This window comes from Saccoglossus kowalevskii, chromosome 4 (genome assembly GCF_978046115.1).
Source record: "Saccoglossus kowalevskii chromosome 4, keSacKowa6.1, whole genome shotgun sequence".
Taxonomy (NCBI): domain Eukaryota; kingdom Metazoa; phylum Hemichordata; class Enteropneusta; family Harrimaniidae; genus Saccoglossus; species Saccoglossus kowalevskii.
In genome coordinates this window covers 46,206,514-46,222,018 of record NC_140644.1, presented here as the reverse complement: position 1 = coordinate 46,222,018, position 15,505 = coordinate 46,206,514, and the positions used below count along the sequence as shown (strand labels likewise).

Sequence of the window (15,505 nt, the reverse complement as noted above, 5' to 3'; positions counted from 1 at the left end):
ATACTAATCTCTAGAACCACTCAGATTGGTTCATATGTCTTATGAACCCACATGTGTATATCTTGGACAATACTCATTGTAAACTTTTTTTTTTTTTTTTTTTTTACAGTGGTGCTGTGAACTGCTTCAATTTCGCAAGGCAATTTTTTCTGGGTTCCTACAACATGGAGTGTCAGGGACTTTATTGAAATGTTGTACACAAATTTCATAAAATCCTGAATATATCTAGAAGTGAAAATTAAATGGTTTACAGTATTTTATACCCATTAATAATGATTGAAATGCAATAATATCACTGCACTAAAAAGACTTCGAACAATTATTGTTACTTCTCCATTGAAGGTTATGAGCAGACCAACCTTTATCACTACTGGCTTTCTTAATTATTACATGTACTTGCTCTGAAAACATAGCTTTTACAATTGTTTAAATTAACAGACGTTGTTTTATGTACAATGAATACATTTTAAATAATAAACCTTACTGTGTTAACAAATTGTATTTGACAACATGAGAATGAATCTGATGCCCAGTGGTGATGTTGAAACAAACCCAGGTCCTGGTAATATACTAAGACCTGATTAACAAAGAAGTCATGTACATCAAGGTTCACTCAGATTAATTAATTACTATTAATATTTTCATTGCTTTGGAAATTGTAATCTGGTTTCATTTTCATCAAATAAAATGTATATAAACTCGATTATTTTCTTCATAAGGGGTTAGCACTTTCCAAAGTTTTACTGCATTTACCTTCCACAGTTTAACATTGCGTGAAATAATCCATGATTCTTGAATTGTTAGTTGTCATAGTACTTATTGTTTTGTGCCAATCTATGTGATGACAATCTTACCAATGGCTTCTCAAGAGATACTCAACTTTCATGGGAAAGGTACCGCCAATAATCTAGTCAGCCTGTATCACCATTACATTAGGCACAATTTCACAATTAAACTGTAATTAAAAGTGTCTTTCAGGGACAAAATGTGTCATTTTTGGTAAAAAAAAGATTGAGTGAAAATGCTGTTCTGGTAACTAAATGCACTGTTCAATTTTATTCAAACATCACATATAGGTAATAAATAAACAATGCCTTACATACATGTATATTGGTAGACTCAATTTACTGTTTTTTTTATGTATATTTTCATATCCGAGAAAATTTACCTCAAAGTTGGGGTAACTTTTTACCAGGAACGGCTTTTAACTCCTCTATGATATTTTTGGCTTGGCTGATTTTGTTCATACTTGACAGGTAGGTCGTACTGTCACTAATTGGAAAAAAATCCTGGCCCACCACTGCCATGGAAACAGCCAAAAACAAATTTCTGAATACTCTTGCCCCAAATTATTACTTCCTACCAGTCTTGTAATAGGAGTGTTAAAATGATCATACTTTTTATTAGTCCCGGTTCGGACGAAGTCCGAAAACTTGGACTTATAATTCGGTCTCCGTCTGTGCGTTCGTCCGTCCGTCCGGAGTCATATCTCAGAATCTCTTGGACTGATTCCGTTCATTCTTTGCATGTGCCTAGTACTTTATCTGGGGCATATGCACATGCAGTGGTTTTGCGATTCGATTCAAAATGGCCAACTGCCAGCCATCTTGTTTTTTGAAAATGTTGTATTTTGGACATGCTTTGTCAGTTTTCATTCAAATTTGGTACATGGATTATACATGTTAGGATACATGTCCATGACGATTTATTTCACAATTGGATCAAAGATGGTCGACTGGCAGCCATCTTGTTTTTTGAAAATGTTGTATTTTGGACATGCTTTGTCACTTTTCATTCAAATTTAGTACATCGATCATACATGTTAGAATACATGTCCCCGACCATCCGTGAGTTCCTGAGTCTGTTCGTCCGTCCGTTTGTGCGTCAGTCTGTCAATAGTAATATTTCAGAATCCTGTGGACCAATTCCGTTCATTCTTTGCATGTGCCTAGTACCTTATGTGGGACATATGCACATGCAGTGGTTTAGCGATTCGATTCAAAATGGTCGACTGGCAGCCATCTTGTTTTTTGAAAATGTTGTATTTTGGACATGCTTTGTCAGTTGTCATTCAAACTTGGTACATAGATTATACATGTTAGGTTACATGTCCAGTACAATTTATTTCGCAATTGAATCAAAGATGGTTGACGGCAAGCATCTTGGTTTTTTTTTTTTATGCGGTATCTTGGAAGTGCTCTGTCAGTTTTCATTCAAATTTGGCACATACATGTACTTTATACATGTTAGGATGCATGTCCATAACAATTTGTTTCAAAATCTGGTCAAGGATGGCCGATTGACAGCCATCTGACTTTTTGGCCTTACTACTATATTTCCACAATTTATGTACCATTTTCATTTGTATTTGGCACATACCTCATACATATCAGTGTGTTTCATAATCAGATCAAAGATGGCCAAATAACGGCTGTTTTTTACTCTCATGTGCGAAGCACATAATGGGAGTCTTTGCAGTTAGTGTGTATGTGTGTATGTGTGTCCGACTGTTCCACTGCTATCTCAAGAACCATACATCGGTTTTTGATGAAACTTGGTGCATAGATGCTCTGGGCCAATGCGCAGATTTGATTAGGTTTTGGTAAAAATCCATGCTCGTTAATTACCTAATTTGCATGATAATTAGCTAATTATTTGCTGTTCTATGACTGTTCCACTGATATCTAAAGAACCACTCATTTGATTTTGATGAAACTTGGTACATAGATGCTCTGAACATATGTGCAGATTTGATTAGTTTTTGGTAAAAATCCGTGCATATTAATTACCTAATTTGCATGATAATTAGCTAATTTTTAGCTGTTCTATGACTGTTCCACTGATATCTAAAGAACCACTCATTTGATTTTGATGAAACTTTGTACATACATGCTCTGAACTAATGCTAGGTTTTGATTAGTTTTTGGTAAAAATCCGTGGATACTAATTACCTAATTTGCATAATGATTAGTCAATTTTCGGTTTTTCCACTGATATCTCAAGTACTAATCATCACATTTCAATGAAACTTGGTACATAGATGTCATATGACACTGCACAGACCTGATAGTTTTTATGGTAATATCAGTACATATTAATTACCTAATTTGCATAATTAATTAATTTTCAGCATTTGATATAAGTACTAATCATCACATTTCAATGAAACTTGGTACATAGATGTCATATGGTACTGCACAGACCTGATAGTTTTTATGGTAATATCAGTACATATTAATTACCTAATTTGCATAATTAATTAATTTTCAGCATTTGATATACAGTAAGTAGTGATCATTACATTTCAATGAAACTTGGTACTTACCTACTCAAGGACTATGCAGAGATTGTTTCCGATAAATATTTGTGCATATTAATCACCTAATTTGCATAATTAGTTAATTTTCAGCTTTTCCACGGGTATCTCGAGTACTAATCATCGCATTTCAATGAAACTTGGTACATAGATCCTTTAGGACTATGCAGATACCTGATTAGTTTTAGGGTAAATAATTGTGCATATTAATTAACTAATTTGCATAATTAATTTTTAGCTTTTCTACAGATATTTAAAGTACTAATCATCACATTTCAATGAATCTAGAATTATGCAGACCCAATTAGTTTCCGGTAAATATTTGTGCATATTAATCACCTAATTTCCATAATTAACCAACTTTCACACTGATATCTCAGGTACTAAACATCACATATCAATGAATGTACATGGATGCTGTAGGACAATAGACAGACCTGAATAATTGTGGGTTAAAATCTGTACATATTAATTAATCAGCTTTCACACTGATATCTAAAGTACTAATTATTCCATTTCAATGAAACTTAGTACAAAGATGCTCTAGGACAATGTACAAACCTAATTAGTTTGGGGTATTAATCTGTTGATATTAATTTCCTAATAAGCATAATAATTCATAATTTTTTGGTTCTAATCACATTTCAATTAAACTTGGAAACATAGATTTTCTGTTACATTGTGCAGACCTCATTAGTTTTACACTCAAATCTGTTCATATTAATTTTCTGATTTGCATAATTAGTTTTCAGCTAAGTAATTTCGAATTATATTTAATGTGTCTCCAATACTCTCAGCACATGGAAGTTCTTTCTAAGCTTTCTTTGATTATTTTTGGCCATATTACTACTACACGGAACACATGTTTTGATGTAAATGAACAATCTGTTGTATACGCCACTTGTTTTTTGTAATTTGATTCAATACGACTGCCCAATGTCCATTTCTTGTGTAAAAGCACTATAAAATCATAATTTTTTACAAATCCATCTCCTATTAAAAGTTTCAATCTAATCTCAATGACTTCATCAGCATCAAATTGATATGTCAGATCACAAAATTTGAGACGGGGACTGTGTCATTAACAATGACTTGTTTTGACTACGTTGTGCACTGACCAGAGATCACCGTTGCCGACATTGTCACATTGTACCAACGTAATCCCAACGCAACTTTGAATGAACTGTAAATGCTGCCTTCAATCTAGACAATACTGTTGAAAAACGGTTGGAAATAGTAAAGTGACTTCTAAAGACTGAATGTGCACGTGTGCGTGTGTTGGTGTAGAAGTAGAAGTAGAGCCAGTAGACCAGACATACACAAACAAAGTGGAGCCCTTTGTACAAGTGGAGCCCCAAATTGGTGGCTCCACAATGTTTCATAATTTATATTAATATTTAATGGAATTTAAGTCAGGTTTGCGAAGCTTAGGTTTAGTATCGGGGAAGGTATGGTTCACGTTATATTAATATTAATATAATTATACCATACCTTACCCCGATACTAATTAAACTAACTAATTAAAACGCAACCCTATATAGGAACGCGTTTTAATCAAGTTCATATCGCAACTATATTAAAAGTTAATTCAACTATATTAAAAGTTAATTCAATGGTGGCTCCACAATTCATGGGACACCTGTATGTGTGCGTGTGTGTACACGCGTATGTACACGCGTGCGTGTGCGTGCACGTGCGTGCATTGCTTTATGTTCCGAGGACCAAAATATACATATATACCAACTTCGGAGGACATGCACACCCTCCGAGGACGATTTTCATAGTCCTCGGAAAACAAAATTTATATTAATAGTTTATTTTGATTATTAATACATTTTGTGTAGCTTAGGTTTAGTATCGGGGGGGGGGGGGGGGGGTATGGTTCAGTTTATATTAATATAATTGTACCATATTTTCCCCCAATACTAAACCTAAGCTTCACAAACATTTCTATGTTCAGTCACGGGATGTTCAATTTGCATGCTGCATTTTCTCTAATAGAAGCACATGTGCTAACTTCATGCCTCCAGCACAAGGGAGTTATTTCTAAGTTTTCTTCAATTTTCTTTTTAATTAGCTCAACTGTTTTTTGTTTTTTCATTTTTCAGTGAAATGTCCATCACCAATAAGAAATCGTGACTTTGTACTTCAGAGGTCATGGCTAGCAACTCCTTCAGAATATATCATATTTAATCATTCAATATTTCACAAAGTAAGTATACAGTATTCTTGATGATGGGAAACCCCTTTGTACAGATAGGCTTTCCAACTTATATTTAACATGTACATGTAACATATGCCACTTGTTTTGGCAATGCAATTCAAAATACTTGCTTCTCACAACATCGGAATGCTATATTATTGGGACATAAGTTGATTTTCTGTCAATGTGTCTTTAGTAAAAAATAGTCTAATAATAACATGGGATATAAGACATGAGGAAATAATTGATGAAGGTTGTATATGGTAATATACAAATCATTAAAGCATATCATTCTGACCTCACAACCTTGTACATATGTATCAGCACAAAACAAATCAGTTACTTAGAATAATAAGACATGAATTTGTCTTGGCAATCACAAATTTTATTATGTGAAAATTATATAGCCCTATTTTCTAATGAAATAGTAAATGATTGTTGTGTACAAAAATATTGTTAACTCTTTACTCACTCTGACTGCCTGTCCCTGGTCTATGAAATTTTATGATTTTTCCCTGACTCATAAAAATTTGTTTTGAAATTAAAAATGTTTAGAGATTGAATTAAATCAATTAATTACAAATTCTCTTCTATGCTCATTTCACATCATGGTCAAATAAGCAAATTCACATTCCCAAATTCCAACCATGCAGGTATAAGCAAATTCATATTCCCAAATGCCAACCATGCAGGTATAAGCAAATTCACATTCCCAATTGCCAACCATGCAGGTATAAGCAAATTCACATTCCCAATTGTCAACCAGGCAGGTATAAGCAGATTCACATTCCCAATTGCCAACCATGCAGGTATAAGCAAATTCACATTCCCAATTGCCAACCATGCAGGTATAAGCAAATTCATATTCCCAAATGCCAACCATGCAGGTATAAGCAAATTCACATTCCCAATTGCCAACCATGCAGGTATAAGCAAATTCATATTCCCAATTGCCAACCATGCAGGTATAAGCAAATTCACATTCCCAATTGCCAACCATGCAGGTATAAGCAAATTCACATTCCCAATTGCCAACCATGCAGGTATAAGCAAATTCACATTCCCAATTGCCAACCATGCAGGTATAAGCAAATTCACATTCCCAAATGTCAACCATGCAGGTATAAGCAAATTCACATTCCCAATTGTCAACCATGCAGGTATAAGCAAATTCACATTCCCAATTGCCAACCATGCAGGTATAAGCAGATTCACATTCCCAATTGCCAACCATGCAGGTATAAGCAGATTCACATTCCCAATTGCCAACCATGCAGGTATAAGCAGATTCACATTCCCAATTGCCAACCATGCAGGTATAAGCAGATTCACATTCCCAATTGCCAACCATGCAGGTATAAGCAGATTCACATTCCCAATTGCCAACCATGCAGGTATAAGCAGATTCACATTCCCAATCGTCAACCATGCAGGTATAAGCAGATTCACATTCCCAATTGCCAACCATGCAGGTATAAGCAAATTCACATTCCCAATTGCCAACCATGCAGGTATAAGCAGATTCACATTCCCAATTGCCAACCATGCAGGTATAAGCAGATTCACATTCCCAATTGTCAACCATGCAGGTATAAGCAGATTCACATTCCCAATTGCCAACCATGCAGGTATAAGCAAATTCACATTCCCAATTGCCAACCATGCAGGTATAAGCAAATTCACATTCCCAAATGTCAACCATGCAGGTATAAGCAAATTCACATTCCCAAATGTCAACCATGCAGGTATAAGCAGATTCACATTCCCAATTGCCAACCATGCAGGTATAAGCAAATTCACATTCCCAATTGCCAACCATGCAGGTATAAGCAAATTCACATTCCCAATTGCCAACCATGCAGGTATAAGCAAATTCACATTCCCAATTGCCAACCATGCAGGTATAAGCAAATTCACATTCCCAATTGCCAACCATGCAGGTATAAGCAAATTCACATTCCCAATTGCCAACCATGCAGGTATAAGCAAATTCACATTCCCAATTGCCAACCATGCAGGTATAAGCAAATTCACATTCCCAATCGTCAACCATGCAGGTATAAGCAGATTCACATTCCCAATTGCCAACCATGCAGGTATAAGCAGATTCACATTCCCAATCGTCAACCATGCAGGTATAAGCAGATTCACATTCCCAATCGTCAACCATGCAGGTATAAGCAGATTCACATTCCCAATTGCCAACCATGCAGGTATAAGCAAATTCACATTCCCAATTGCCAACCATGCAGGTATAAGCAAATTCACATTCCCAATTGCCAACCATGCAGGTATAAGCAAATTCACATTCCCAATTGCCAACCATGCAGGTATAAGCAAATTCACATTCCCAATTGCCAACCATGCAGGTATAAGCAAATTCACATTCCCAATTGCCAACCATGCAGGTATAAGCAAATTCACATTCCCAATTGCCAACCATGCAGGTATAAGCAAATTCACATTCCCAATCGTCAACCATGCAGGTATAAGCAGATTCACATTCCCAATTGCCAACCATGCAGGTATAAGCAGATTCACATTCCCAATCGTCAACCATGCAGGTATAAGCAGATTCACATTCCCAATCGTCAACCATGCAGGTATAAGCAGATTCACATTCCCAATTGCCAACCATGCAGGTATAAGCAAATTCACATTCCCAATTGCCAACCATGCAGGTATAAGCAGTTTCACATTCCCAATTGCCAACCATGCAGGTATAAGCAGTTTCACATTCCCAAATGTCAACCATGCAGGTATAAGCAGTTTCACATTCCCAAATTTCAACCATGCAGGTATAAGCAGATTCACATTCCCAATCGTCAACCATGCAGGTATAAGCAGATTCACATTCCCAATTGCCAACCATGCAGGTATAAACAAATTCACATTCCCAATTGCCAACCATGCAGGTATAAGCAAATTCACATTCCCAATAGCCAACCATGCAGGTATAAGCAGTTTCACATTCCCAAATGTCAACCATGCAGGTATAAGCAGATTCACATTCCCAATTGCCAACCATGCAGGTATAAGCAAATTCATATTTCCAAATGCCAACCATGCAGGTATAAGCAAATTCATATTTCCAAATGCCAACCATGCAGGTATAAGCAAATTCATATTTCCAAATGCCAACCATGCAAGTATAAGCAAATTCATATTCCCAAATGCCAACCATGCAGGTATAAGCAAATTCATATTTCCAAATGTCAACCATGCAGGTATAAGCAAATTCACATTCCCAATTGCCAACCATGCAGGTATAAGCAAATTCATATTTCCAAATGTCAACCAGGCAGGTATAAGCAAATTCACATTCCCAATTGCCAACCATGCAGGTATAAGCAAATTCATATTCCCAATTGCCAACCATGCAGGTATAAGCAAATTCATATTCCCAAATGACAACCATGCAGGTATAAGCAAATTCATATTTCCAAATGTCAACCAGGCAGGTATAAGCAAATTCACATTCCCAAATGCCAACCATGCAGGTATAAGCAAATTCACATTCCCAATTGCCAACCATGCAGGTATAAGCAGATTCACATTCCCAATTGCCAACCATGCAGGTATAAGCAAATTCACATTCCCAATTGCCAACCATGCAGGTATAAGCAGTTTCACATTCCCAAATGTCAACCATTCATGTATAAGCAGATTCACATTCCCAAACGTCAACCATGCAGGTATAAGCAGATTCGCATTCCCAATTGCCAACCATGCAGGTATAAGCAAATTCACATTCCCAATTGCCAACCATGCAGGTATAAGCAGTTTCACATTCCCAAATGTCAACCATGCAGGTATAAGCACATTCACATTCCCAATTGCCAACCATGCAGGTATAAGCAAATTCATATTTCCAAATGCCAACCATGCAGGTATAAGCCAATTCATATTTCCAAATGCCAACCATGCAGGTATAAGCAAATTCACATTCCCAATTGCCAACCATGCAGGTATAAGCAAATTCACATTCCCAATTGCCAACCATGCAGGTATAAGCAAATTCACATTCCCAATTGCCAACCATGCAGGTATAAGCAAATTCACATTCCCAAATGTCAACCATGCAGGTATAAGCAAATTCACATTCCCAAATGTCAACCATGCAGGTATAAGCAGATTCACATTCCCAATTGCCAACCATGCAGGTATAAGCAAATTCACATTCCCAATTGCCAACCATGCAGGTATAAGCAAATTCACATTCCCAATTGCCAACCATGCAGGTATAAGCAAATTCACATTCCCAATTGCCAACCATGCAGGTATAAACAAATTCACATTCCCAATTGCCAACCATGCAGGTATAAGCAAATTCACATTCCCAAATGTCAACCATGCAGGTATAAGCAAATTCACATTCCCAATTGCCAACCATGCAGGTATAAGCAAATTCACATTCCCAATTGCCAACCATGCAGGTATAAGCAAATTCACATTCCCAATTGCCAACCATGCAGGTATAAGCAAATTCACATTCCCAATTGTCAACCATGCAGGTATAAGCAGTTTCACATTCCCAAATTTCAACCATGCAGGTATAAGCAGATTCACATTCCCAATCGTCAACCATGCAGGTATAAGCAGATTCACATTCCCAATTGCCAACCATGCAGGTATAAACAAATTCACATTCCCAATTGCCAACCATGCAGGTATAAGCAAATTCACATTCCCAATAGCCAACCATGCAGGTATAAGCAGTTTCACATTCCCAAATGTCAACCATGCAGGTATAAGCAGATTCACATTCCCAATTGCCAACCATGCAGGTATAAGCAAATTCATATTTCCAAATGCCAACCATGCAGGTATAAGCAAATTCATATTTCCAAATGCCAACCATGCAGGTATAAGCAAATTCATATTTCCAAATGCCAACCATGCAAGTATAAGCAAATTCATATTCCCAAATGCCAACCATGCAGGTATAAGCAAATTCATATTTCCAAATGTCAACCATGCAGGTATAAGCAAATTCACATTCCCAATTGCCAACCATGCAGGTATAAGCAAATTCATATTTCCAAATGTCAACCAGGCTGGTATAAGCAAATTCACATTCCCAATTGCCAACCATGCAGGTATAAGCAAATTCATATTTCCAAATGTCAACCAGGCAGGTATAAGCAAATTCACATTCCCAAATGCCAACCATGCAGGTATAAGCAAATTCACATTCCCAATTGCCAACCATGCAGGTATAAGCAGATTCACATTCCCAATTGCCAACCATGCAGGTATAAGCAAATTCACATTCCCAATTGCCAACCATGCAGGTATAAGCAGTTTCACATTCCCAAATGTCAACCATTCATGTATAAGCAGATTCACATTCCCAAATGTCAACCATGCAGGTATAAGCAGATTCGCATTCCCAATTGCCAACCATGCAGGTATAAGCAAATTCACATTCCCAATTGCCAACCATGCAGGTATAAGCAGTTTCACATTCCCAAATGTCAACCATGCAGGTATAAGCACATTCACATTCCCAATTGCCAACCATGCAGGTATAAGCAAATTCATATTTCCAAATGCCAACCATGCAGGTATAAGCCAATTCATATTTCCAAATGCCAACCATGCAGGTATAAGCAAATTCACATTCCCAATTGTCAACCATGCAGGTATAAGCAAATTCATATTTCCAAATGTCAACCAGGCAGGTATAAGCAAATTCACATTCCCAATTGCCAACCATGCAGGTATAAGCAAATTCACATTCCCAATTGCCAACCATGCAGGTATAAGCAAATTCACATTCCCAATTGTCAACCAGGCAGGTATGAGCAAATTCACATTCCCAATTGCCAACCATGCAGGTATAAGCAAATTCACATTTACAAATGCCAACCAGGCAGGTATAAGCAAATTCACATTCCCAAATGTCAACCATGCAGGTATAAGCAAATTCACATTCCCAATTGCCAACCATGCAGGTATAAGCAGTTTCACATTCCCAATTGTCAACCATGCAGGTATAAGCACATTCACATTCCCAATTGCCAACCATGCAGGTATAAGCAAATTCATATTTCCAAATGCCAACCATGCAGGTATAAGCAAATTCACATTCCCAAATGTCAACCATGCAGGTATAAGCAAATTCACATTCCCAATTGCCAACCATGCAGGTATAAGCAGTTTCACATTCCCAATTGTCAACCATGCAGGTATAAGCAAATTCATATTTCCAAATGCCAACCATGCAGGTATAAGCAAATTCACATTCCCAATTGCCAACCATGCAGGTATAAGCAGATTCACATTCCCAATTGTCAACCATGCAGGTATAAGCAAATTCACATTCCCAATTGCCAACCATGCAGGTATAAGCAGTTTCACATTCCCAAATGTCAACCATGCAGGTATAAGCAGATTCACATTCCCAATTGCCAACCATGCAGGTATAAGCAGATTCACATTCCCAATTGCCAACCATGCAGGTATAAGCAGATTCACATTCCCAATCGTCAACCATGCAGGTATAAGCAGATTCACATTCCCAATTGCCAACCATGCAGGTATAAGCAAATTCACATTCCCAATTGCCAACCATGCAGGTATAAGCAAATTCACATTCCCAATCGTCAACCATGCAGGTATAAGCAGATTCACATTCCCAATTGCCAACCATGCAGGTATAAGCTGATTCACATTCCCAATTGCCAACCATGCAGGTATAAGCAGATTCACATTCCCAATCGTCAACCATGCAGGTATAAGCAGATTCACATTCCCAATCGTCAACCATGCAGGTATAAGCAGATTCACATTCCCAATTGCCAACCATGCAGGTATAAGCAAATTCACATTCCCAATTGCCAACCATGCAGGTATAAGCAGTTTCACATTCCCAATTGCCAACCATGCAGGTATAAGCAGTTTCACATTCCCAAATGTCAACCATGCAGGTATAAGCAGTTTCACATTCCCAAATTTCAACCATGCAGGTATAAGCAGATTCACATTCCCAATCGTCAACCATGCAGGTATAAGCAGATTCACATTCCCAATTGCCAACCATGCAGGTATAAGCAAATTCACATTCCCAATTGCCAACCATGCAGGTATAAGCAGTTTCACATTCCCAAATGTCAACCATGCAGGTATAAGCAGATTCACATTCCCAATTGCCAACCATGCAGGTATAAGCAAATTCATATTTCCAAATGCCAACCATGCAGGTATAAGCAAATTCATATTCCCAATTGCCAACCATGCAGGTATAAGCAAATTCATATTCCCAAATGACAACCATGCAGGTATAAGCAAATTCATATTTCCAAATGCCAACCATGCAGGTATAAGCAAATTCATATTTCCAAATGCCAACCATGCAAGTATAAGCAAATTCATATTCCCAAATGCCAACCATGCAGGTATAAGCAAATTCATATTTCCAAATGTCAACCATGCAGGTATAAGCAAATTCACATTCCCAATTGCCAACCATGCAGGTATAAGCAAATTCATATTTCCAAATGTCAACCAGGCAGGTATAAGCAAATTCACATTCCCAATTGCCAACCATGCAGGTATAAGCAGATTCACATTCCCAATTGCCAACCATGCAGGTATAAGCAAATTCATATTCACAATTGCCAACCATGCAGGTATAAGCAAATTCATATTTCCAAATGTCAACCATGCAGGTATAAGCAAATTCACATTCCCAATTGCCAACCATGCAGGTATAAGCAAATTCATATTTCCAAATGTCAACCAGGCAGGTATAAGCAAATTCACATTCCCAATTGCCAACCATGCAGGTATAAGCAAATTCATATTCCCAATTGCCAACCATGCAGGTATAAGCAAATTCACATTCCCAATTGCCAACCATGCAGGTATAAGCAAATTCACATTCCCAATTGCCAACCATGCAGGTATAAGCAAATTCACATTCCCAATTGCCAACCATGCAGGTATAAGCAGATTCACATTCCCAATTGCCAACCATGCAGGTATAAGCAGATTCACATTCCCAATTGCCAACCATGCAGGTATAAGCAGATTCACATTCCCAATTGCCAACCATGCAGGTATAAGCAAATTCACATTCCCAATTGCCAACCATGCAGGTATAAGCAAATTCACATTCCCAAATGTCAACCATGCAGGTATAAGCAAATTCACATTCCCAAATGTCAACCATGCAGGTATAAGCAAATTCACATTCCCAATTGCCAACCATGCAGGTATAAGCAGTTTCACATTCCCAATTGTCAACCATGCAGGTATAAGCAAATTCATATTTCCAAATGCCAACCATGCAGGTATAAGCAGATTCACATTCCCAATTGCCAACCATGCAGGTATAAGCAAATTCACATTCCCAATTGCCAACCATGCAGGTATAAGCAGATTCACATTCCCAATTGTCAACCATGCAGGTATAAGCAAATTCACATTCCCAATTGCCAACCATGCAGGTATAAGCAGATTCACATTCCCAATTGCCAACCATGCAGGTATAAGCAGATTCACATTCCCAATTGCCAACCATGCAGGTATAAGCAGATTCACATTCCCAATTGCCAACCATGCAGGTATAAGCAGATTCACATTCCCAATCGTCAACCATGCAGGTATAAGCAAATTCACATTCCCAATCGCCAACCATGCAGGTATAAGCAGTTCACATTCCCAATTGTCAACCATGCAGGTATAAGCAAATTCATATTTCCAAATGCCAACCATGCAGGTATAAGCAAATTCATATTCCCAATTGCCAACCATGCAGGTATAAGCAAATTCATATTCTCAATTGCCAACCATGCAGGTATAAGCAAATTCATATTTCCAAATGCCAACCATGCAAGTATAAGCAAATTCACATTCCCAATTGCCAACCATGCAGGTATAAGCAAATTCATATTTCCAAATGTCAACCATGCAGGTATAAGCAAATTCACATTCCCAATTGCCAACCATGCAGGTATAAGCAAATTCATATTTCCAAATGTCAACCAGGCAGGTATAAGCAAATTCACATTCCCAATTGCCAACCATGCAGGTATAAGCAAATTCATATTCCCAATTGCCAACCATGCAGGTATAAGCAAATTCATATTCCCAATTGCCAACCATGCAGGTATAAGCAAATTCATATTCCCAAATGACAACCATGCAGGTATAAGCAAATTCATATTTCCAAATGTCAACCAGGCAGGTATAAGCAAATTCACATTCCCAAATGCCAACCATGCAGGTATAAGCAGATTCACATTCCCAATTGCCAACCATGCAGGTATAAGCAAATTCACATTCCCAATTGCCAACCATGCAGGTATAAGCAGTTTCACATTCCCAAATGTCAACCATGCATGTATAAGCAGATTCACATTCCCAAATGTCAACCATGCAGGTATAAGCAGATTCACATTCCCAATTGCCAACCATGCAGGTATAAGCAAATTCACATTCCCAATTGCCAACCATGCAGGTATAAGCAGTTTCACATTCCCAAATGTCAACCATGCAGGTATAAGCACATTCACATTCCCAATTGCCAACCATGCAGGTATAAGCAAATTCATATTTCCAAATGCCAACCATGCAGGTATAAGCCAATTCATATTTCCAAATGCCAACCATGCAGGTATAAGCAAATTCACATTCCCAATTGTCAACCATGCAGGTATAAGCAAATTCATATTTCCAAATGTCAACCATGCAGGTATAAGCAAATTCACATTCCCAATTGCCAACCATGCAGGTATAAGCAAATTCACATTCCCAATTGTCAACCAGGCAGGTATGAGCAAATTCACATTCCCAATTGCCAACCATGCAGGTATAAGCAAATTCACATTTACAAATGCCAACCAGGCAGGTATAAGCAGATTCACATTCCCAATTGTCAACCAGGCAGGTATAAGCAAATTCACATTTACAAATGCCAACCAGGCAGGTATAAGCAAATTCACATTCCCAATTGTCAACCAGGCAGGTATAAGCAAATT

The 15,505-nt window shown here is 37.6% G+C and overlaps 1 protein-coding gene across 1 annotated transcript in view; it reads left to right on the top strand.

Moving 5' to 3' along the window:
- Positions 1–15,505, top strand: part of LOC144362329 (START domain-containing protein 10-like) — a 144,659-nt gene that overhangs the window by 50,973 nt on the left and 78,181 nt on the right. The window contains exon 3 of the mRNA XM_085498185.1: positions 5,425–5,528. Coding sequence (XP_085354311.1) covers positions 5,425–5,528 — 104 coding nt within the window. The remainder of the gene's footprint in view (positions 1–5,424; positions 5,529–15,505) is intronic.